The sequence below is a fragment of the Choloepus didactylus genome, chromosome 4 (assembly GCF_015220235.1).
Source record: "Choloepus didactylus isolate mChoDid1 chromosome 4, mChoDid1.pri, whole genome shotgun sequence".
NCBI classification, from domain to species: Eukaryota; Metazoa; Chordata; class Mammalia; order Pilosa; family Megalonychidae; genus Choloepus; species Choloepus didactylus.
Window position 1 is genome coordinate 52,163,453 of NC_051310.1, and position 26,032 is coordinate 52,189,484.

Consider the following 26,032-nt stretch of genomic DNA (forward strand, 5'->3'; position numbering starts at 1 on the left):
ATTCAGAAATAAGGCTTTGTTGTACCTCAAGGGAGAACCTAGCTCCTGAACACTGTTGTCATGGTGATCCCAGGTGGTCTCATCCAAGGGGGAGAAATCTCTGCAAGATTACCAGTGTAGCTTTCAGACCATCTGGATAAACACCAGGCAGAAGGCAGGCATTCACCCAGGGGACTGAGGGTGACTCTCAGGTTTTGTTCTTCTCAAGAGGGTAGAGGCAAGAGAAAGGAAAGTCAGTGTGCTGCCACCCTTGGAGGCCCTGTGGGTTTGCACATTATGGCAATCTGCACAGCCTGCTTGGTGGAATTGGCAGACAGCATCTCTTGCATTGTTCCACTTCGTTGCACTTTAAGAAAGAGCAAAAGATTGATTTTTTTAAGGAAATGCAAAGCTCAGAAATCAAGTTGTACACAAGGATCCAAATTAGTGGTCTTTATCTTATTAAAGGAGGAGTCAGGGAACATGGATGACAATGGACAAGAAGCAATGGATTATTTTCATAAGGTGCTGCTATTGTTGGCCAAATGAGAGATTTATATATATCAGACTATCTGAATCCACTTCTGTGAAACTGAAACACTTCCCTGAAGGGATGAATCAGAAATTAAAACAATAACTTCTAGAATCTTTATCACATGGAAACAGATAACCCAGCTGAGCTTCTGTTGCTAAGAAATTGCTGGGTCATTTTTTAAAATAGCTAGATTAAGATAGATAGGTATGTAATACACTGATTAATTGGGGCATAAAAGTAATTAGCCTTTTAGTTCAGGTGGCCTGTCTTTCCAGCATAGCCCTGGAAACAGACTATTTTTGTGCTAATGAGATTATGTGTTTCTCAAGCAACGACAAAACATCTCCTTTAATGAAAGTTTGTTTTATTTCTTCTCTCTGTGTCCATCTGTCTGTCCCTGCCTTTCTGGCTCTTCTGCGTTCTTTGGGACGATAGAACCATCTGCTGCAGAATCCCAGGGGAAATGCAGCATCTCTGAGGATGAGCTGATCACTGCCATCAAAGAAGCAAAGGGCTTGTCCTATGAAACCACGGAGAGCGCAAGGCCGGCAGGCCAGGTGACCGACAGGCCAGAGGTCAAGGCCAGGTCCGGGCTTCCAACCATCCCCAGCCCCCTGGACCACGAGGCGAGCAGCGCCGAGTCGGGGGACTCCGAGATCGAGCTGGTGTCCGAGGACCCGCTGGCCGCCGAGGACGCGCTGTCCTCGGGCTACGTGACCTTCGGCCATGTGAGCGGCCCGCCGCCCTCGCCGGCCTCGCCGTCCATCCAGTACAGCATCCTGCGGGAGGAGCGCGAGGCCGAGCTGGACAGCGAGCTCATCATCGAGTCGTGCGACGCTTCCTCGGCCTCGGAGGAGAGCCCCAAGCGGGAGCAGGACTCGCCCCCGATGAAGCCGGGAAACCTGGACGCCATCCTGGAGGAGGCGAGCGCCCGGGCGGAGGAGCGCCCGCCCAGCCGGCGGGGCCCGGCCGAGCCCGCCCCCTTCCTGAAGTCCTCCCCGGCTGTCCCCAGCAGCGGCCCCGAGCTGCCTTCTGCAGACCGAGTCGCGGCGCCCGAGGGGCCCACGTCGCAGCAGAAACCTGCGGAAGCAGCGAGTTACGACCAAAGTTCCCTGGCTGCGAAGGGCCCTGGGCAGCGAGGTCCCGGCGCGGCACCCCCTCTGCTATTCCTAAATAAGCAAAAAGGTAAAGTGAAAACTTCCCTGACTCAAGCAGGATTGTCTGGTTTGCGTTCTCCCCTGAGTATTTGGAGGTATCCAGCAGAGGGAAGGTCCTGCCTCAGCTCTATAGTCAAACAATTGACCAGAGAACAATTCCAGGGGGGCTCGGGAGGAGGTGAGAGGATTCAGTTGGCAGCTGGGATTGGGTGGCAGAACCACGTGCCCTGAAGCATCTATAATAATAAGGGGTTTTGTGTACACTCACACCTCTCCTAAATGGAGTGTGTGACCTTCCTTTCATTCCAGGACTGGGCTTCCTCACTTGGGAAGGGATGGTTTTCCTGTTATTATTGTCCAGGCTCCTTTCCAGTTCCCTCCCCACTCAGTGATGGGGATGGGCTACAGTTTCTCCAGTGCTAGGACTCAGCAGGATAACATTTCATTTTGCCAGCCAAACATGTTTCTTAAATGGGCCAAGTGGAGCTTACCTCCATCCTTTCTCTAATCCCTTAAGGGTGTAAGGGATTTGGAACTTGGTAATGTTTTTGTGTCCCAACTAGTTAAGGAAGTTGGTTCCAGAGTTTCTCTTGTCCTTAAGGAAGGCCTAAAGTGAGTTAATAATTTTAAATGTTGTTTATAAATTAGAATGACTTTAATTTGATTATTAAGTTCCCTCTATGAGAAATTTTGGATTGAGGTCTTCAATTGCAGCAAAAAGAAAAGACATTATTTATTTTCCAGGCACTGTGTATGTATGGGCGATTCTTCTCCAAAAATCATCCACTGCATCTGTTTGCAGTTATATTATGGAATTCAGGAAAGGAATCAGAATCAAATAAATAAATAAGGCCCTGCTCATTCTGTATTTGTTGATGAACACTGGGTAAAGGCCTTGTCCATGGGTTGAGAACACCCAGGTAGAACTTTAAAACAAACCCTAAAAGCACAACTTTATTCAAAGTCCCCTCCCATCCCCTTTGCTTTCTTTAAACATATTTTTCCTTTTTGGGGTTAGTGATTTCAAGGGTACACCCTCCTTCCTGTGTATATGCTAACTTCAATGATGTTAGTAGCAATTAAAGTGCTTCGTGTAAAAATAGAAGAAAAATCTTTCTCATTATACATTGGAAACTACTTTCTAAATTCTTTAAAATTAACACAATGGAATGGGGAACCTAGAGGAATGTAATAAAAGGATAACTGTGCTGCATGGATGCTGGTGGCTTAGACCAGTGGCACTGTATGCAGGCTGATATGATTGACTCTTGATTTTCCAATGATGGATAATTCCAAAGGGCAGAAATTCACCAAATAACTCCTCAGAGTTTAAAATGCATTTAATCTCTGATACAGAGGTTATTTGACAACTTTAGCATGCAGAATGTGTATTTGTTAGGTGAATATTAAAATTAATTTGGATTATTTTGTCACCCTCCTGAATGTGGGGGCAAAGGACCCTGGCGGCTTGCAGAGAAACAAAGGAAAGAGCATTAGCTTGAACAGCTTGTGGTCCTCTTTAGTCTGATGCAACTGAGCTTGAGTTGTTGCTGAGCTGCTGAGCATGTGTTCGTATAACTGTGTGTTCATATCACTGTCTTATAATGGACATGCATCTCCATTTTCTCCCCCAACTAATGTTCCTGAAATAGTCACCTTGTGTACAGTACAATTTGGAGATATTTATTCTCATAAATAAAGAAATCTGAAGGCTAAAGGGAACCTGGAATTCTACAGGCCTATTTCCCACCCTAGTAAATTTTCAAGACAAGTACAGCTGGGACTGACTGATTGACTGGGCATCTGATGAAAAGCTAAGGGGACAGAAAACTGCAGCTGTGAATGCACAGATTTCAGAGCATCTTTTATGGCCAATTCTGTCATCAGTTGAATCTCTGTGCAATTTGCCCCATATGACTTAGACCCTCTGCTGCCAAGTTTAGAAGCTCGAGAGGAGAAAACAGTAGTCTTTTCAAAAGAATAAGACATGCCAGTGTGAATAACCTCTGCTCTACTCTGCACATAGGGGTCCTTTGAAATCCAGGCTTCCACTGAAACAGACTACTCAGCTGCATTACCTATAAGGAGAGTCTAAAAGGCCCTTCTGGGGAAGCAAAGCTCTGGAGGTCCTAGGTAGATGACTCATCACTGCTAGCACGTTATTTGAGCTCTGAGGTTCCTTTTAGTCTCTCTTCCATTTCAGCAGGTGAGAGAGGAACAGTATTGCTCAGCCTCCCCCAGGCCGTTCTTAATCATTGTCAGTGGGAAGCAGGATTGTGCTAATGTCAAGCACCACTCCCCTCAGCAGTGAGGTCAGGTCAGCCTTTGTGATTTTTTGCTCTTGTAGACTGAAGTCCTGGCAGTAGAACTGCATTCAAGTTTGTAGATTTGGAAGTAAACTCATATCTCTGGCCTTTGGAGCCATCCTGCTGATGCTGGGCCACATTTCAGAAGGGTCTAGAGATATTTAGAATAAGTTCTGGTAAATATTTGATTATTTCATAACATGCACTGTCAAGGATTACCGTCAGGCTTACCGATGCACTTGCCCCAAACAAGGCCTATTTTTGTAGCTTTCTCGCCTTTCGGAGACCTCTACTATTGTTACACGGGAGACAAAATTCAGCTCTTTCTTCATGTTCCAGTTTCCCTCCCTTTGTGTACCCCGGGGCTCCTGCTGCCCAATATTTCTGCTGCCCCACACCTTCCAGGACCACCTGTTAGGAACATTAGACTCGGAAGGGATAGATAGTTTTTGATTTCCATGAGATTAGCCCTAACTTGTAGGAACATCTCAGTTAAAAGCCAACAGCCAAAATTTGGCAGGCTGACTAGTTTTGAGAACAGGAGGCTCTGTTATCCCTTCTTCCACACCACTTCTTAGGTTCTGTCAGTTCCAAGATGGCATGTAGGATTGGCTCAAAGGGAAAATAAGCAGAGTCAAACTCTGAGGAAACTGTCAGGGAAAAATACATGTCAATTCAGAAGAGCTGCAAATCTCCATAATCATAATGAGTAACAGATTTGCTCATTTAATTAAGATTGTGCTCATGAGGGCAGCACCATAAATTCAGTGCCGTAAAAGAGCTTTAATAAGAGGAAAATCTCTGTGCCCTAGCACTGCCATCTTCATTTCCAGTTTTCAGCAGATGACCTCACCTCCTATCTCACCGAAAAAGTGGAGGTTGTGCATGAATCCCACTCAACTTCCTGCCTCTCCCCAGCATATCTGTGAACTTATTTATCTGCACTTCTGGTTTTTGCTAGACAATGTAATGACCTCAAGCTCACTGCTGTTAAACTCTTGTTTTAAAAGTCTGCTTATGAGGAATATGATTTATGGTTAATGACTAGAGATATACTCAATTCATCAATTCCTAAGGATATTCTAAATTCTGCCTTACTTGCCGTCAGAAAAGAGCAACACACTTGGGCTGAATTACCCTGGGTTCTTACTAAATTGGTTTTACTCTGTTGCATTTCAGCAATTATCTATTAACTTGCACAGAGAGATATGAAAAGAATTTCTATTGTACCTATGCTGTGGAGAATTTTAAGGAAGCTATCTGATACGTTTCACAATGAAGAAAATTTTCTCAGTGCTCAGGACCAGAAAATTTTATGCTTCTCCTGGGCATTGGGCTTGTTTTTATCTTATCTCCCTGTGCCTCATTTTTCTTATCTGTAAAATAGAGCTAATACCCTCTGAGCTAGTATCTGACTCATATGGTTGTTGTAAGGATTAAATAAGTTTAATATGTATGAGGTGCTAAGAATTTTGCATGGCACATGATCAGCTCTCAATAAATGTTAACTTTTATTATGATTACTACATTATAAGCACAATGAATCCTGTAACTAATCATGTTTCCTTCTTTACTTTGGCTACCGGGAAGCTCAGTACTAAGTTTGCCTTTGATTTATTTTCTTTTCCTTCTATTTTCTCTTTGCTCCAACTTTCTCATATATCAATTTTTATATCATTTTAGATCCTTTTTGATTGAGGTAGTGTATATAAAAATAAACCCAATACTCTAATATATCTAAATATGCACACAATTCACCTCCACTGTAGACTCATAAATAAGGCATCCTTCTTTTGTTTGAGACTAATCTCTCTACCTGGTTGCATCTGCAACCTCTGTTATATTCTCCAGATCTTGTCACGTGACTTTTTCCCCTTCTCCCTCTATATATTCAACAACTTCTTCTCTCTTGGAGCCTTCCTTACACATGCAGAAACTATTGAGATCTTTGGCTCAAAGTCCTCTCTTAACTCTTCATCTCTCCGACTGCCTCTTCCCGGTGTTTCCATCATCAAAAGCCTTAAAGAATAGCCTGTATCCTTCAGCACTTCCCAAAATATGTTCTGAGAATGTTAAGGATAACCATTATGCAGGGTGAAAAAAATACTCTGAAGTCAAATAAATTTGGAAAACGCTGGGTTAAGCAAGTTTCATTACTTCTTGAATTCTCAGATCCTTTAAAACATTAATACATAGTGTGACTCAGCAGTATGGATATGTGATATTTCCTATACCTGTCTGATTACAAAATCTTTTTTATTAGGGTGTACCTCAGGATTCATCTCCCAGGGAACACACTTTGGGAAATAGTGTTATTTCTCATTCAATCCCATTCCCTGTATTCTGACTACTTTACCTTGCAACTCAAAAGTGTGGTACCACTTTTTTTTTTTTTTTAATCCATTGGAACCAGCCACTTTGATGAAATGTGGGAGCCTGTTAGAAATAGAGACTCTGTCCCAGACCTACTGAATCAGAATCTGCGTTTTAGCAGATTCCCTAGTGATTCCTGTGCATGTTAAAGCTTGAGAAGCAGTGTACTGGACTATGGCAGTGAGCTTTCACATTCACACCTGAAGCAACTGCAATAAGGTTCACTATAAATACTCCCTTCTTGCTGAACAAAAAAGTCTCTTTATAGTCTCATCTTTCTTGTCCCTTCTGGTACTTTGATGTGCTGCTGCTGACCATATCTTTAAACATTAGTAAGAAAGTGATGCAACTTCATGATAGTAAATTCAAGCTCCTTGAAAATGGTGCAAAATAAAAAGTTAATCGTCCCCCTACTCTACCCTCCCATTCCTAATTCCCAGAGACAACCACAGGGATTTTTGTTGTTTGTTTTTTTTTTTGGTGGTGGTTCTTTAATCCTTTCAAAAATTTTCTTTAAGTATTTGGGCATATATAAATTTTTGTTGCATACATAGTTTCATATTGCACATACTGTTTTGTAACTTTTTTCATTTAACAGTAAAATTGGGGACCGTATCCGCTCATATGGAGATCATTCACTCCTCCAAACTGTTTCTTCCCTTATCGCTCTGATGTTTCTCCTTCCTGGTTCTCTTTTTATTCTCTGATCTTGTTTTCAATATCTTTTGCTGCATGTCTTTTGTTCCTGTCTGGCCCTTGGGTCCTGCCCTTGTCTTTTTTCACCTCTCAGATCCGTGCTCTCACAGCTACTCTCACCTGCACGGGTTTTTGGCCACTGCCTTGTGTGTGGCACCTCCTAAATCTCCTGCTCTGGAATAGTCTTCTCTTGTGAGCTCCAAGCCCACTTTTCCCACTGTTTATTGGCCATCCTATAGACTTCCCAAGTTCTGTATGCTCAAGCTCTTTTTCAAAAGCTCCTCCTTTCCTTCCTCTCTTCCCTTCCTGAGTGAATAGCACATCCTTCCTCCTAGCCACTGAAGCCAGAAACCTAGAAGTCTGCTTAGCCTCTTCTTTCCACCATGTCTGCCATGTTTGTGGATCACCAAGTTCTGTCTTCTCTTCTTCCTTAACATCTCTTATATCCATCCTTTTTACTTCATCCCAAGTGCTCAATTTTAGTATAGACCTCTTTCATTTTACAGGAGTCCTCTGACTGGTGACTAACACCACCAAACTGCCCTCTGCTCTGCTTCCAGTCATCTGTCTAAAATGCATATCTTCCTTAAACTCTTCAGTGCTTAAGGATACAGTCCATACTCCCTAGCATGATATGCAGTACCTTCCAAGATGTATCCCTGCCTTCCGCCACTACCTGAGCCCTTGCTGCGCCTACCTCACAGCCTTTGCTCCATATCTCCATGTCTAATCTCCGTCTGCCTCCCTCTCTTACATCCCCACTTCTGGTTGTTTAGACTCTTTGGTGGTCTGCCATTGGCTTCGTGGGGCTGATTCATTGTGCCCTGCCTTTCTCGTTCTCAGTAGCACCACCTACCACCATGGCAATTTGTGTTTGGCACCAGGCCATTGCTATGTATTAAATCCAGGGAAAGAGCTTCACCTTCAGTACTTAGACCTCTGAGATGTTTATTTCATTTCTTTATAATAACATACCGAATGGCATACTATTACACAAGCACACACGCATACTCAAATGCACGTGCACACACACACACATGCACTCACAAACTCTCTTAGTTTAAATGGGCATAATTTTGTATGAATGGTGATGCCTTTTACCCTTCCTTGTGGCTGTATCCCTACATGCTCATCAAGCCCCTCTTGGAACCAACAGCATGTGTTTCTGAAGCAGGAGCTGGTATTCGGGAGGGACAGTGCTGATGTTGGTTAAGTCCTAACTATATTAAGTTGCTTTAGTCTCATTGACACCAAGCTCAAGTATTTTTCTAACTTGTATAATATGCTTTTTTGTTTCAAAAGAAAATAAAAATTATAAAAATATTTATCATAATTTTGCAAACAAAATCTGCTTTTGCTTATAGCAGTTATATAACTACAAAACTAAAACAAATTCACAAATTATATACAAATAATTGCAAGGCAAATAAAATTTAAATTGACCATATTAATTCAATGTGGTAAATGATAATTTTAAAAAATTATGTCACTTCTTTTAAGGTGAAATTTGTATGATTAAGTTGCATTGTCATTTGAACCTCCAAGTGCTGCATGAATGACTCAGTTTCTTCCCCCAGTTTTTAAACTATTTTGAAAAACATGCCTTCATCTAGCATGAGTGACCTCAAATGAGAGACCTCACTTTGGGGTGAAGACACAAATCAAGTCTGGAGCTGAGAAAAGACTCATTAGCCTGAGACAAAGTTATGAACACTTCAGTGGAAGCCCAACAGTAGTGTTTGGTTATAAAATTGTCATCCAAATGATCCAAATGTTCTTAATATTTTAAAAATTATCAAAAATAAAATTTGCATTGTAAAAATTCTCTTGTGGAACACTCAAGAAATACATCCAGAGATCCCATTCTGAGAAAATAGTGTTTCAAGCCAGTGTTCTGCAGAATCTCCAGTGTGCTTGTTAAAAATGCAGCTTCCCACTCTACTCCACCCCAAAAATGCACAATCAATAAGCACACTGAGCTTGAGAATGGAGGTTGAAAAACAGATTAACTAAGCAGCCCAGACCTGTAGTAAAAATTACCTTGGTGATCATGCCCTGGTGTAATAAGCATTTTTCAACTGCAGAAATTGAGAGCACTCAGCTGTTTCCATCTCTGTCAGTTAGAGGGTGTCTGCCCTTGCCCTGGTGGGCTGGCCTCTGCATCCTCCTCTCCAACAGCGGCCTCCCTGTAGGCACCAGCTGCAGCAGCCTGGCCTAGGAGGGCTCAGCCTCTCATGGCAGGAAAAAGCTTATTTCCTCCTTTTAGGAGTGATTAGCAGTAAGGCTACCAGGTGGAGGTCCTCACAAATAGAATAGAGTTTTAATTACCTGTTTATGATGTGTGTTATTACTTTTCATCTTTAGACCAGATTTTGCTTCTGCACAAAATATTTGAGAGAGAACCACAAGATGGGTGACCCATTGACTTTTCTCTCCACATTCCTAAAAAGATCATAATACTCTAGTTCCTATATTTATTTGCTTCCATGAGACTGAACTTATAAAACAGCCTGTAAAGATTCTTGGAGAGTCACTTGCTTTCACAGTACAGATTTTGCAATCAGCCTGAGGAGTTATGGCCCTCATGCTGTAGAGGCTGACCCTCATGCCAGCTTTCAACAAGATAGTCCAGTGTCTGCTGGGTGAAATCTAGCTCCTGTGCAGATGTGTTACATGTATATACTTAGATGGAAATTGGGTCTTCCATCTTAGATTACTTAAAGCAGCTAAGCTGCTTCTGTGAGACTTTGCCCAGTGGTGGAAGGTTCTCTCCTGGTCTAGGCATCCGAGGAATGAGGCGGTCAGTAGCCAGCTCAACTCACCAGCTTTTCCTTCTGAAGCAGTCACAAAGGTAGCGTTATTCCAAATTGCATATTGGTCTGTGTTTTAGAGTGGTGGCTTCAGGACGCTGGGGTGGTTTCCTTCTGTCTTGTACAGAATTGCTCCAAATCTTGGTAGCCCCTAGCATTTGTTATTCTTAAGACATTGTATCTCCAGGGTGTGTATGAAGATCTGGAATTGTTATTGTATCTCTGTAATATTTCAGTTCCAATTCTTCAAGACCACAAAAATCCCTAACTCCCTAGTCAATTTGGCCTGGGCATGGAGTGGGGCATCCTAGCTCCTAAGATGGATTCAAGACAACCTTGAAGTTATCTGTAGAGATAGAGTTCACAGATGAAAAACATCCAGGTGCCTCAAAAATAATGACTTTATATTTACATTGTGAGCCTGATTCCTTACCAAGCCCCTCTCAGACATAAATCATCCTCATTTACTCATGTGATCACAGGGCTTGGAGGATATAATTCACATACTTGCAACTCTCAGAGCCAAGACTGGCTCCAGGGGATTCTCCACCTCTTGTAAATGCTAACCTCACTGCTCTCTATAATCTGGGCAGGATATTCATAGATGTGGTCACTGTACTCTGGATTCTATCCTTGTGACCCTGTTTAACACTCCTGCATAGACTGACTCATGGCCCCCACAAGGGTGTGTTCACATCCTAATCCTTGATCTTGTACGTGTAAGTTCATTTGTAAATAGGATATACCAAGATCTATTGAGATGAGGGCAAAATGAATTAGGATGGGATTTAATCCAATATGACTAGATTCTTTATAGCAGAGAAAATTTGGACACCAAAGTACAGGCCACAGGAGGAGGCAGAAAGAGAGATTGCCATGTGATGGAGGCAGAGATTGATTACCAGCAAGCTGCCACCAGAATACTACAGACTTCGGAGAAGGCATGGCCTGTTGATACCTTGATTTTGGACTTCTAGCCTCTAAACCGCGATCTAATAAATTCCTGTTGTTTAAAAAAAAAGCTCTCCAGTAATACAGAATGATATAAATTTCACCCAATGTTATGCCAGCCTGCCAAAGCAAGACTTTACCAATTCATTAATTCATCCTTCCTTTGATTTAACCAATATGGCGTACTACCTGCCTAGCAACAGGGTTATAGCAGTGACAGAGGCAGATATGAACTCATCCCTCATAAGCTTATATTCAGGGAGGTGAGGGGCAAGGGAGAAGATATTTAAAAAGTAAGTATTAGTAATATAACTATAGTGATCATTTTATGAGAAATAATCTGAGTGAAGTGTGAGGGAATACCTTGTTGTGGATGGCAGTTAGAAGGTCAGAGAGAGCTCGCCAAGAAGGAGTCAGCCATGGCAAGAAGTGATTGTAGAATATTTCAGAAAGAATAGAAATAGGAAAGGCCAGAGGCAGGACAGATCTGAGAGTATTCTAGAAAATTGAAGAGGTTGATGTAGCTAGAACATGGTAGGCCAAAAGGGAGAATTGCAAAAATGGGGTTGGATGGTCAGCAATGTCTCTTCTGCGGTCATGTAGGCAGTGGAAAAGAGTTTGGATTTTATCCCCAGTGCAGTAAAAAGGCACTGAAAGATTTTTAAAGTAGGAAGTGACATGACCTGCTTTGCATTTTTTAAAGGTCACATTACTGCCATAGGGAGAAAGACAAGCGTCAAAGCAGAAAGAGCAATTAGGAAGCTGTTGGAGTAGTGCAGGCATGAGATAAAGGTGGCTGGGAAAAGATGGTGGCAATGGAGATGGACAGCAATGGGTGGATTTGCTATATGTTTTGGAGATTGACTTAATAGGACTTACTGATGCATTGGATTGGTGGTGGGATGACTTGATCCCCAAGAACTCTCTGATTATATTTCAATTTTTAACACTAAGATGATTACAAATAGGTGCAAAAGTGTTTACAATGTAAAAACAGTTATCCCAAATTTTGATGCTGCTTCATTAGTCATTGTCTGCTGTTGGAAAATCATCCATTTGGATTATAATGGCACTGAAATGTTCTTTCGCAGTTTGAACTCCGTAACTAGATAAATCTGGGGGTTTAATGGTCATCGATGTGTTTAGGAGACAGTAATGTTTGGGTGGCTGAGATTGTGACTAGAATGAAAGTCAAGTATTGTATGTGTGGAGGTTAAATAAAGCATGGATTGAGATAGTTGGGTTTGTGGATAAGCAGGTTGGTTATTTAAACAGTGTTAAATATGAGTTCGGCTAGGGCCAAGAACCCACAAAAGCTTCAGAAAGTCTAATACATGGTTCCAAATACAAATCAAAGTTATACTAATAGGAAAAAAAGACAGTGTCCTGCGAGAGAGTGGTGGTTAAAGTCAAAGCAAAGGAAGCTTTAAGGCAGACACTCAGACTGGGGTCTGAAGTTTGGACGAGCTCCCCTTCAGGCCCCTTTACCTCAGCACTAGGCTGCAGTTGGTCATAGTCTTCATCTGTGATTACTGGGTGCTTCCTGAGTCAATCCTGCCTCTGGAATGGTCATTCTGGGTTTTAAATGGCTTAAGGCTGAGAGGGTGGTCCTCTTTTGTCAGGTAAAGCACTAAAGTGAAGCCTTTATCCAAGACTTTTCTCTCTCCCTGTGGCAATGGGGAGGGGGCAGGGGCAGTAGATTAGGAGCGCAGTGGAACCATTTGGTTTTTTGAGACAGTGTTTCTCAAAGTGGAGTTGGTAGACCATGTATATCAGAAGCAGCTTGTTAAAATGCAGATTGCTAGGCCCACTTCAGGATCTTCTAGAGAGGGGCTGAGGAATCTCCTTCTTTAATTAGCTTCCCAGTGAATCTTAGGCACACCAGGATTTGAGGACAAATGTTCTGCAGACTGGAGGCTGATCTCTCAAAATCCTCAGAGAAATCTTCGGCAGGTTTTTCCTCTAGTGCTCCAACTTTTCCAGGACCTGAGCCAGACTCCTGCAAGTTTTGTTTTTTGTTTAGACTTCAATGTTAGTTAAAATAGTTCATTTATGGGGTGTGCCAGTTTGAATGTATTATGTCCCCCCAAACGCCATTATCTTTGATGTACTCTTGTGTGGGCAGACCTATCAGTGTTAATTAGATTGTAATTCTTTGAGTGTTTCCATGGAAATGTGCCCCACCCAACTGTGAGTGATGACTCTGATTGGATAATTTCCATGGAGGTGTTGGCCCGCCCATTCAGGGTGGGTCTGAATTAAATTACTGGAGCACTATATAAGCTCAGACAGAAGGAGCAAGCTTGCTACAGCCAAGAGGGACACTTTGAAGAATGTACAGAAGCTACAGATGAGAGACAGTTTGAAGACGGCCGTTGAAAATGGACTCTTGCTCCAGAGAAGCTAAGAGAGGACAAATGCCTCAAGAGCAACTGAGAGTGATATTTTGAAGAGGAGCTGCGGCCTAGAGAGGAACGTCCTGGGAGAAAGCTATTTTGAAACCAGAACTTGGAGCAGACGCCAGCCACATGCCTTCCCAGCCAACAGAGGTTTTCCGGACACCATTGGCCATCCTCCAGTGAAGGTACCCATTTGTTGATGACTTACCTTGGACACTTTATGGCCTTAAGACTGTAACTGTGTAACCAAATAAACCCCCTTTAAAAAAGCTGATCCATTTCTGGTGTTTTGCATTCCAGCAGCATTAGCAAACTAGAACATGGGGTTTAGAATGAAATTGCTCATTAATTCTGAGAATTCCACTTCCTCATGAGAGAGTGGGAGAAGGCTAATATAAGCACACCCTGGCCTTTGCCACCTCACTCTGGAAGTCTACCTACCATATCTCCACTTCTCAAAGCCTCCGGATAAAAGGCTCCAAAAGGATGTGTGGGGGCCACCATTCAGTTCCCTAGTAGTTTGCAGCTTCCTGGATGAGATGGGTGGGTGCTCAAGTTGGCCTCTGTCCAGAAGCTTGGAGAATTCAGAATATAGGTAGAAGGCCTGAGGGTGAGGTTGAGCTGTGTGCTTCCTGTCACAAATGGGAGAAGCAAGCTGTTCTGGTTTATGCTGCCATTATGCAAAATAACAGAAATGGGTTGGCTTTTATAAAGGGAATTTATGAGGTTACAAATTTACAGTTTTAAGGCCATAAAAGTGTCCATAGTAAGGCATCAACAAGAGGATACTTTCACTGAAGAACAGCCAATGGTGTCCAAAATACCTCTGTCAGCTGGGAAGGCCATCTGCTGGTCCTTTGCTCTTGGGTTGTGTTGGTTTTCTCCAAAATGTCTCTGGGCTTCTGTCTTTGCTCCTCTCTCTCAGCTCCTGTGTGTCCTTGCTTCTTTCTCCCAGGGCATTTCTCTCTAAGCATCTGGGGGTCCTCTCTTAGCTTAGATTCTGGGGCAAAATCTGGGTTTCATCTCAGCTTAGCATCTCCAACATCCTTCTGTCTGCATGTCCAAGTGTCTCCGAGCATCAGCATCTGTGTCAGCTCTTGAGCTCTCCTAAATACTCCAGTGAACTAATCAAGACCCACCCTATCTGGGTGGGGCCATACTTCCATGGAAATAATCTAATCAAAAGGTCTCACCTAATCAAAAGACTAATAAGTCTGCCCCCACAAGATTGCATTAAAGAACATGGCTTTTCTGGGGGACTTGATATATCCAAACTGGCACATAAGCTTAACCTTATTACACAAGAACAAAAACATCACTACCATGACTAAATAATTCATTTCAAAGCTGCAAATTTTGAGAAATACAGCATTCTGGCTTAACTTTTCCCTTCATGTAGGTACCTCATTTTCTTACAACTCTTGGCAAGGCTGTGAAATCTTGGGGGATTATCTACACACAAAACACTTGCAAAGGCAGTATATGTTTTCCAACACCTAATTCTTTTACTTCCAGATTAACTATTGTTTACCTCCCCTAACATCTCCTGCAGATTTGTTTAACTCTATGTCTAAAAATGCAGAGAAAATCAATTAAAGCTGAAGAGTGGCTTTTGTATTGATTATCACCACTGATTGTTTAATGTCTTTTGCCATCCTGTGATTATGTTGAAAATATCCAACCTCTACTTTTTAACCTCACATCAAACCACCATGATTTGAAGTTTATAATCAGATCTCCTGGGTTGTGATGTAAGAAAATAGGTTTTTGAATGACTTTGCTATGTACACATGACCTTGGATTTATATGCTTTTTGTTTGATCATTTAAATCATCATTCATGTTTTCCTTGGAAAAAACATGAAGACAGAGATTCAAAATGCATAACAGTTTTCACCAGAATTCATTTTAAGGTAGACCATTTGGCCTCTGCCAAAATATAAGATATATAACCTTTCCGAATTTCTGAACCAGAGTTTCCTCCTAGTGGGAGTTTTTTGATTGATACCTACAGGACTAAGGTACAGTAAGTTGTTCAAGGTGACATCACTGTAGTGGCAGGACCAGGATTTGAAATAAGATTTCCAACTCAATTCTCTGTCCAGTGCCCTTTTCCAATTAAATTAATTTCCAGGTGGTTGTCTTGTTTATAAGCAAAACTAAATGCTTTTCTATGTCAAATTGCTCTAGAATTTGGAGATATAAGACTTAACATCATAAATTTTTCTTAATATAAATAGGAAATTTATAACGGTACACAGTGTGCACAGCTAGTTCAAGTGGTAGCATGGTCAGTCAGCTGGAAATTCAGTCCAATCACCTGAAAATAAGTTTTTAAAGTTTTAGTTTGGCCAACTGATGATTGGATCAATTTTCCATAGAGTCACAGTTTTCTCAAAATGTTTAGAAATAAAGAAAATCACAAATAAATTTATTCTACATAGACTTGATATAAATAAAATAACCTCATTGTTGATTTGTCCCTTTTATTTCCTTTCTCTTCCCTTTGTTGAGGTCCACAATTTTTTGTCCTTTCTTATCCCTCTGAAAACAGAATCCTGAAACTTTGTAACATAGTCCTATAAGAAATGCCACAGTTCCAAAGACCAAAATCTTGGCTTCGACTTTGATTTATAAAGCATCTCATGTTTTACATTCTGGACTTCATAGAGACTACCCACTAGTGTGGCTGAGCCAGTTGGATATATTATCTCCCCCACAAAGGCCATGTTTTAATCCAAAATTCTGGGATATTTGGATTAGGTTGTTTCCATGGGGATGTGATTTGCTCAGCTGTGGATGAAATATTCTGATTAGATATTTCCATGAATGTGTGGCCCCGCCCATTCAGAGTGGGTCTTAATTAGATCACTGGAGTCCTTTAAGAGACACTTGGGAGCCAACAGAGATGCTAGGAGCAGACGCTTAGAGATGGTTGGAGATGCAGACAGAAGAACATTTGCAGATGCTAAGCTAAGAGATGAAGCCCAGAGTTTGCCCTGGAGAAGCTAAGAGACACCCAGGGACATTTTAGAGAAAGCCATTTTGAAACACAACCTGGGAGCAAAAGACCAGCAGACGGCAGCCATGTGCCTTCCCAGCTGATAGAGGTGTTCTGGACATTCTTCAGTAAAGGTATCCTCTTGTCAGTGCCTTAGTTTGGACATGTTTATGGCTTTAGGACTCTTAAATTTGTAACCAAATAAACCCCCTCTATAAAAGCCAATCCATTTCTGGTATTTTGCATGATGGCAGCATTAGCAAACTGGAACACAGGATCATGGGAGGCCTTGTTGGTCAAGTCCTGGAGCTGAACCATGGAGGCTGAGGGCAAAATCCTCTTGCAAGTTTCACCTTTACTCTACAACTGTCAGATCTTCACTGATTTGCCTCTAGGATGAGATAGAAGATAATTAACCTAACTGTAAGTGTTCTGTCTCCCCCTGTATAAAAATTTGTCCTTGCTGTTTATATGATGCCCTTTTTCTAATTGGTAAAGGTGAGTAACTGTCCACCAAATTGACACTTCCCCTTCCATAGTATAGTGTTGTTCCTGGAAAGTGCCTGCTTAATCAGAGACTGCATTTTCCCAGTCCTCCTTGCATCTAGGGGAAGCCACGGGCCTAATTCTTATCAACAGAATGGGCGTGGAAGCCATGCGAGTCACATGTGGGGCAAAGTGGGTAAGACGCAGTTGTGCCTTCTCCTTCTCTTTCCTGTTACACTGGTGATAACAAGGTTCCAGACCTAGAAGATGGCAAAGGACAAAACAGAAGGAACCTGGGTCCCTGACTGACTATCTGGAGGAAAGCTGCCTGCTAATGAACATTCACACTGGTCTATTACTTTAGCCAAAATTAAATTTCTCCTGTGTTAAGCCACTGAAATTTTGACACTGTTCCTATAGCCATCATTATCCTGACTAATGTGATAACCCATGAGGTACTGTGAGGTTGAGAAAGATTTATAGTTAGAAAGTATGTTGGAGCATGTCCCATAGTTGGACAGTTTTACAAGTCTTGCTTCTCTTCCCCTATTCCTTCCTCCTTTGGACTCTCTTTTGCTGGTGCTGACCAGCCCCACTGATAGAATTACCAGCATGGCAATTCTGAGCAAATTAAAAAAAGATGAACCTGTCCTCAAGATATTTTATTGCTTCCTACTGAAACCTTGTCATAAAAGCTATACAAATCTATAATAACCATAAGATGAAGAACTGCGGCTGTCTGGAGTTATGCAAAGTAAGCAGCAGCCTGGGAGTGACCATCTGATTCATGATTGAAGAAGCCTTAAAAGTTTTTGTGAAATACACCATTGGAAGAACTGGAGAAGTCCATCTGTTTAGAACTATCCCCAGGCAAAATTGGGAAATAGGCACACTATCTTGGTGTCCCCTACCTCCCACCATTAATTTATCCCCTTCCTCGATGCTGTCCCTCAGCTACTCAAGGCCTTAACTTTGGAGCCCAGTGTTTCTGAGCTCTCCCTGCTTCCCTTTTGAAACACACATTCCCTGTGTCCTGTTTCCTTGGGGTCCTTCATGCTCTCCATTTCTTAGAGTACACTATACTGGTTTAATTGGATAAGCCAACTCTTTTTTATGTGTTCTCAGCAACAAATGTTCCTTAGATAACAGAACAGTTCACAGGCTGCCAAAGCATGATGGAAATTTCCAATGAGAATAGAATAATCCCCCCTTCTTTCACCAATTCTGTGCTTGCCAAGCAATGATGAGCTTATCTCCCCACTAGGATGGAGTTACCCTGGAACATCTCCAGTATAAATTTATAAATGGGCATTCTGATTTATACCACATTAAAATACATTTAAGTTTTTGAACACTCATTGCTGAAAATGGGGACTTGGGCTAAGGAAATCACTGCTTCAAACAGCAGGCCAGCCTTACCCCTTTGGTGGCTCACTTCTTCAGATATCTGGGCCCCTCACTTAAGTTAAGAGGCTGCTGGATAAGTTTTCGTTTCCTTGGCTGCTCAAGCAAATGCCATGCATTGGAATGGCTTAAAATTTGGGAATTTTTTAGCTTGCAGTTTTGGGTTAGGAAAAAGTCCAAATCAAGGCATTGCTAAGGTGATTCTTTCTCCCCAAAGACTGATGTTCTGGGGCTGGCTGTTGGCAATCCTTGGTCCTGGGGTCTTCTGTCACATGGCAGTGCACATGGCAGCCTCTCCTGGCCTCTCCCTTCTCTTCCAGTTTCAGTTGACCTTCAGCTTCTTGCTTGTGCTGGTTTGTATATTTATGTCTCCCAGAAAAAGTCATATTCTTTAATGCATTCTTGTGGGGGCAGATGTGTTAGTGTGGATTGGGTTGGAACCTATTGGTTCAGTGTTCATGGAAATGTGACCCACACAATTGTAGGTGATAACTCTGATTGGATAATGTCCATGGAGGTGTGGCCCCACCCATTCAGTGTGGGCCTTGTTTAGTTTACTGGTGCACTATACAAGCTCAGACAGAAGAAGCTCATAGCTAGCTGGAGTTGAGACAGACATTTTGAAGACAGCCATTGGAAGCTGATGCAGACATTTTGGAGAACACCATTTTGAAATGCAACCTGGAAGCAAGCAGACGCCAGCCATGTGCCTTCCCAGCTAACAAAGGTTTTCTGGATGCCAATGGCCTTTCTCCAGTAAAGGTACACTTTGTTGACGGACACTTTATGGCCTTAAGACTTAACTGTGTAACCAAATAAACCTCCTTTATAAAAGCCAGTCTATCTCCGGTATTTTGCATTCTGGCAGCATTAGCAAACTAGAACATTGCTTCCTATGGCTTTTTCTCTCTGTCTGAACTTCATTCTGTTTATAAAAGACTACAGTAATAGGATTCAGACCCATCCTGATTGAGGTGGGCCACACCTTTACTGAAGTAACCTTATCAAAAGGTCCTGCTTAATACCCACAGGAATGGAATAAGTTTACGTATGTTTTTCTGGGGTACATACAGCTTCAAACCACCAAAAGGAGGAATCATGCATTAGTTAGTAATAATTATACAATGAAATAGAGCTTTGGAAAATTAGTCCAATTACTCCTTTAAAGCAGGAATTCTTTCTACAACATATTCTTTCAACAAGTTCAATTAATAAATTACAGGTTGTTTTCATATGGCACAGTTTGATTTGCTGCTTTCCAGTGATTTATAGAAAGTTGATTTGATCTCACTAATGAGCTCTTTCCCAAGCATATTTTGAGACTGTTTGCCTTTGGGAAGGTTTCCTAAAGGCCCTGACCCAACTTGTCATGTTTCTTTGAGTGTTGTCTTCTAAATACCCAGATTATAATCTTTGGGTATAGCATCTATAGCTCAGCATCTTTACATATCTCCCAGGTGTTCAGTTACATTGACAACCACCGAGTTGTTATACATCTATGGTGAATGGACTCATTATCTTCAATCCCAGTGGTTGTTCCTCCCTGGGCTCAGACATGCCATACTTTTTTTGAATTTGTTATTTAGGCCATAACGCAATAACACACTTCCAAATCTCAATGGCTTAGCTCAATAAAAGTTTATTTCTAGTTCATAGAAAATCTGGTGCTAGTCAGTGGGGGCTCCCCTTTATCCAATTACAGAGGGATCCAGGCTATCCCTTCTTCCTGTGCCACTGAATACCAGCATATGGCTTCTCAGGTTGCCATGCTAGCGGAAGAAAGAGCTGGAGTGGGTAGACTAGCTCTTTAAAACCTCCTCCTGGAAAAGACACATGTCACTTTGTTTATGGTCTGTTGGCCAAAATTAATAATACGACCCTACCCATGGGGGCACACTAGATATTTGATCAGCAGTAAGTCCTTATCACAGACTTCTTGCACAATCATCTTATCTTAGATCTTCATAGAACTTTATCATCACCTGTAATATTATATGTGAATTTGTTGATTTGTTTAATGTTGTTTCCTCCAACTAGAATTTCAGCTTCTTGAGATCATAGGCTTGTTTGCTGCTATATCTCCAGTGTCTACAATTATGCTTACCTCATAAGAAGCAGAAACTAAATAAATCTTTGATGAATAAATGAATGGTGGCTCCAGACACTGAGGTGAAGCCACTGAAGTATATTATGGGATTTTATCATATGTCAGAGTGTTTTATAGCTTGCGCTGTTTTCCAAAAATTCATTTAAGTGTTATTGAGTCCAGTGAAAGGTTAAAGATTAATAGACCAATTAAGGAAAGAACATTGTGTGTGGATCCCCTACTGTTACTTATGAAGACATTTATCTCTTGATTGTGCATTCCTGGAGTGATCATCCCAGGAAAGGGCAAATGGAGTCAGCTTTCTGAGGTTCCGCTGACATAGTCAATAATAGATTTGAGTCGACAAAGCAGAAGGTGACATCACTATAGGCCTGTGTTTAGCCTTTTATATGCTGAGCATAGAGAATTTGCACAAGACTAGTCTGTTGAAACTTTACAACCCCAGCATCCTAAAAAGTGGGAAAACTTTCTTTAGGGAATACTTCTTGTTATTTAAAAGAAGAGCTTATTATTAAGATTGGTATAGAGAGAGGCAGTATTACATAATAGTTAAGGCAGGAGTGTTGGAATAAGAAAGATTTGGATTTGAACCCAGGTCTACCACTTCCTAGACTAAAACTTCCCAAGCCTCATCTATAACACGTGGCTAATAATTCCTATTCCCTGATATTGTAATGAGATTTAAATTGAGTATGTTTTTAAAGATTAGTAGAAGACCTGGCACATTGTACATGATAATTTGTATAATCATATTCTGTGGTTGGATCACAATTTCTGTGTTAGGTAAGGCTATAAGAAAGAGATAGACCCAGGTTACATTCAGGAATGCAGGATACTATGGGAGTTACTCGAGGTGACAAGAGAATGTGAGGCAGCATGGATGGGCTCTCCGTGGTTCATCAGCCCCTGGCCTAGTGCTTCCAAGGCTGGCTGTATGGCAGGCCTGTAGATCTCGGTCAGGGCAGCGGCTTGCACCTCAGTGCAGTCAGCAGCCCTGCCCTCCTTCGGTGAACTTGGCATTCCTGTTCCTCATTTTTGGTGCATTTTTCTTCTTCTTCTTAGTCTGCCATTTTCATGTTTTCAAAAATAGTTGTGCATCAACTCAGTCCAAAAGTCCACACAAGGTATTTCCCAAAAATATATGACAAAAAGAAATTGCCATCCATTAAAGAGTATGTATTTTTTTCATGCATGTCTTTATTTTATTATTCATCTACCCATTCACTGGATAAAGGAGGTGTTGGTCACAAGGTTTTTGCAATCACATGGTCACAAGATAAAAGCTATATGGTTATATAATCATTATCTAAGATCAAGGCTTCTGGTTACAGTTCAACAATTTCAGGTATTTCTTTCTGGCAACTCTAATACACTAGTAATTAAAAAGAAATATCTATATAATGATTCAGTATACATAATCATTTGTTAAGTCCTAACTTCTCTGTTACAACTCCTCCCTCTCCTTTGATCATTCTCCCAAACTTCAGGGATATCTGAGTAATGACCGTTTCACTTGTTCATGCTGAAAAGTGTGTTGACATTCTGGGGTAGAGGTATGAAACTGGTTGATGTTCTTGGAGAAACTGGTGCCTCTGGGTTTCAAGGCTTATGTGGCATAGGAAAATCTGTAGACTTTAAGTTCTGAAAAATAAACTTAAGTAAAACTTTTATAGAGTCTTAGATGAAACCCAGGGTATTCTTTAGGGATTTCAGGAATACTGTTGATTGGGGCTTGGCATACTGTGGCAAATTGCATATCTGGCTGAAGCTTGCTTAAGGGCCAGAATGATCTCTTGACTCTATTTGAAATCTCTTAGCCACTGAAACTTTATTATGTTTTATTTCTTTTCCCCTTTTGGTAAAGGAGACATTCTCAATCCCACAATGCTGGGTCCAGGCTCATCCCTGGGAGTCATGTCCCATGTTGCCAGGGAGACTTACACCCCTTGGAGTCATGTCCCATAGAGGGGGAAGGGTAGTGAGTTTGGCTTAGAGAGAGAGGCCACATATGAGCAACAAAATGAGTTCTCTGGGGGTGAAGGAGTATGTATTTTAATCATCCTTGAAAGAAGATAAGATAAGGGTTGACTTTTCAAATACTTCATCACTTATCTATAATTTGAAAAGAAGTAGTCCTGGTTTTTTCAAAAAAATGTTAAATAGACTTTTTGGAAATTTGCATGCACAAGCTAGAGAGAATAGTGTAATGAACTTCCATATATCGATGAAAAAATCAAAAAGTATTACTGTTTTGTCATATTTGTTTTGTCTGTTTTTTGGAAAAGCATTTAAAAATTGTCACAGCTCACTCCAAAATGCTTCAGTGTACATGTCTAAAAATAGAAACATTTTCTTACATAAGCACAGGACCATTATTATACCTAATAAAATGAAGAATGCCGCATCAATATACAAATTCCTTCAAAAATCCTTCACATTTTTTTTTCAGTTGGCTGATTTCAGTTGGCCAATAAGCAAATATTTCTAAAGTTCTATTTTCCCACTATATCAGCTGCAATAAAAGCATGGAGCAGTGGAAAGTTCTGTTTTTATATTCCATAGTGATCAAAATGTGTTTTTTTCCCCAATATTTTTTCTTGTTTTTTTTTTTTTTTGAAAAGACTGGTGAACTGGAGAGGGAGGCAGGGGTTAGCATTGCCTTCATGGAGCCCTCAGGGTATCCAGACCTCTTTATGTCAGCTCCTTGCAGTGTGCAGGAGGACTGTTCTGGTTTTGCAGCAGCGGAAAGACGAGAAGCATATTTTATTTTATTATGAAAAATTTCAAACATACAGAATGGATGAAAGAATTCAAGTATTACATGGCTCTATTTTTAATTCTCTTCTTGACTTCTTGGCAACTGGGACTTGAGAGTCTCGCCACTTCAGAATCAGCAAGAAAATAAATGGGTATGTTCTGTGGCTTCTTTTTAGATGGAAGCCTTAAAAAATATTTGCAAAGCAGATACATAATATGCTGATTACTGTGCATAGTTTATAAATCCTGAGAGTGTCTTCTCCTCCAACTGAGTAGCTCATGCCAGCCTATAAATATTATTTATCCTCACTTTCAATTGACAATATTTTTCTGGGGCATCCCCAGAGAGCCAGGTGCTGCACTGTGACAGTGGCATCACCATTGTGGGTTAAGTGAGAAAAATGATGAGCCACCCTGTCTAATACTGAAGCAGTTGGAGCAAGCAGTGTGTTTACACCTTATGCAATGTCAGTTGTATTTCAGCAGTATCCAAAAATATCATGCAAAGGTATTTGGAAAGGAGAAAAACAAATCTGTTTTTTAAAGCATCTGTCTGAAGGTTGCTGCTGTTGCTATGGAGATCAGAGAAACAGATTTTTACGGCTTTACCACGCTGAGCTTGTTTTTGAACAGATTCCTGAGATGGTGGGCTTTTTTATTTTTCCTATCTGGGTGGTTTTATTAGACATAACCTTGCCTGAATAATATTAACATAGCCCTTGTGTGAAAGCACATTAAGTGTTAATGCTTGGAGTTGTTTTTAGCATTTTAGCAGAATGATTTACCAATACAGGATTCATTTTTCATCTGCATATTTTTAAATAGATTGACTCCAGTAATCAGCATTAACATAGAACTCAGCTTGGAACATAAGGAAATGATAGTTTAATATTTTAGTGCCATCTGCTGTAAGTTTCATGGCATTCTACTTCATCTGGCTCACTTGCAGCAGTTTTTTTTGTTTAAGTCTTAGTAGAACACAGCAAATCTCTTTTCAAACCTTTCATATCATTTGGCTTTGATCACTGGATGAGGCTGTTTTCAGAGGACTCTTAGCCCTAGATGTTCGCTTCCTGAAGAGTTTTGTTTAAGAAATGGGAAGTAAGTGTGTGTGTGTGTGTGTGTGTGTGTGTGTGTGTGTGTGTCTAATAGTTTTCAAGCAGATAACACATTCCTAGACCTCTCCGCCTGATTTCAAATGATAGCCTGACTCTCAATGAGTGAACATGTATAAATTCAGCAACATCATTAAATAAATAATTATTGAGAGCCTGTGGCATGTGAGGCTCTCTCCTGGGCACTGGAGAGACAGTGGAGAACAGAACGGACTCCTGCTCTCATGGAGTTCTTTCAATGGAGAGTAGCAGTATGCAAATAAACATGCATAATATAGTATCAGATATGGTACATGCTGTGAATAAGAAAATGAAGCAGGCTAAAGGGAGCTATTCCAAATAGGATGGTCTAAAAGCCCTAATAGATAATAGAATTAAATTATTGGAATGGACGTCACTGGAGTGTTAAGATTGCCATCAAGCAGAACTAATGTATCCTTCCACCCTGTGCCTTGAGTCTCTTGTTAGAGACAGACCCATCTTGTTGTTAATTAGTTATATTTCAACATTAACCAGAAACATTATACAGATGAAAAACAAATCTGTTCTTTGAAAGCCCTCAGAGTGTTTCTGCGGTTGCTGTGGAACTGGGTAGACCTTGGGCTTGATTCAGCTTCGCAGTTCTTCCATTCAGCACACACTTAGGGTGCCTTTATGTGTCTAATTCTTTTCTGGGTTCCATGGCGAGTACAGGAGAATTTTAACTCCAAGAGTTGCTTTTAATTGAATGCTTCTGCATCCTTGAACCCATCAAGGGGATAGAATAAATTCATAGGGAATATTTAAATAATGACAACAGTACCATTTATGATTAACTCTCAGCACAAATGCTGGCAATCTTAAGTGCTATGGGTATCAGAGGAGAGAGAAGTATTAATATGTCCAAGGCATTGCTCTTTTCCTGCCCTCTTTAAAGGTTGGTTTGAGCTAAACGTTGAGCACCATGGAGATTATTAATATTATTGTCATTAAAACAAAGAAGATCTGAAGTCAGGTAATTAGAATCATGAGCCACCTATATGGGCTCCTTAGTGTGTATGTGTGTGCATGTATGTGTGTGTATACACGTGTGCTCACATATGTGCATGCTCATTCATTCATTCAATCAAGAATTATGTGTGTGTGAGGAGCTCTGCCATGGCTGAGGAAACAGATGAGGAAGACACAGTCCTTGCTCATAAAGCACCTATAGATACGTATAAAGAAATTCGTGCAATTAAGTGCCACAGAAACTATGAAAGCAACACTTATCCTAGCCACAGCTGTCTGTTATTGATTTACATTGTGAAGACTGAGATATTGTTTGAATATTCTGATCTTTTCTTTGCTTATTTTCCCATATCTTAAAAAATCCTGGGGCCAGGAGAAGCATTAGCAGAATAATGAGTCCTATCCATTTCTTACCTTGGAGAGAGAGGTTGGATTGTCCCAAAGTAGGTGCCAGCAGATTTTCAAAGCTCTGAATATTTCTATTTCCTCTTCTCCTGATGGTGGACCATATTGTACCTACTGCTCTTTCATTCAGCCCTGACAAAGACAGAAGGAGGAGTTTGCTGAGAGAGAATGTTGTTAAATATTGGATGGGATTTCTGAGCAATGTTGCAAAATCTTCTCAGTATATCTTGAACCTGGCAGAATTTTGACTATTTGTGGGGATGATCCTAAAAGGATTAGAATTCAGGAATTCTTATTCTGGGGCCATGATTCCCTGGAGGACATGAACTTGTGCACAAAATTTTGCAGGAGCATTTTGCTAGGCAAGGATTCGTAGTTTTCATCAGATTCTCAGTGAGATCTGTGATTAAAAAAAACAAAAAACAAAAAACAGAAATACTCCCTCCAGCTCCATGCTGTTGAAAAACCTGGATCTGTGATTTCTTGCAGTATTATTCTCCTCCACCTCAGAAGGGATTTCAGTGAGTACGATATAATCATTTCTGTTTTTCCAGGAACTTCA

At 41.1% G+C, this 26,032-nt stretch overlaps 1 protein-coding gene across 1 annotated transcript in view; it reads left to right on the forward strand.

Moving 5' to 3' along the window:
• The window catches only part of RTN1 (reticulon 1), a 255,401-nt gene that overhangs the window by 138,639 nt on the left and 90,730 nt on the right, over nucleotides 1-26,032 (forward strand). Inside the window, exon 3 of the mRNA XM_037832602.1 lies at nucleotides 950-1,699. Within this exon, the coding sequence (XP_037688530.1) occupies nucleotides 950-1,699 (750 nt within the window). The remainder of the gene's footprint in view (nucleotides 1-949; nucleotides 1,700-26,032) is intronic.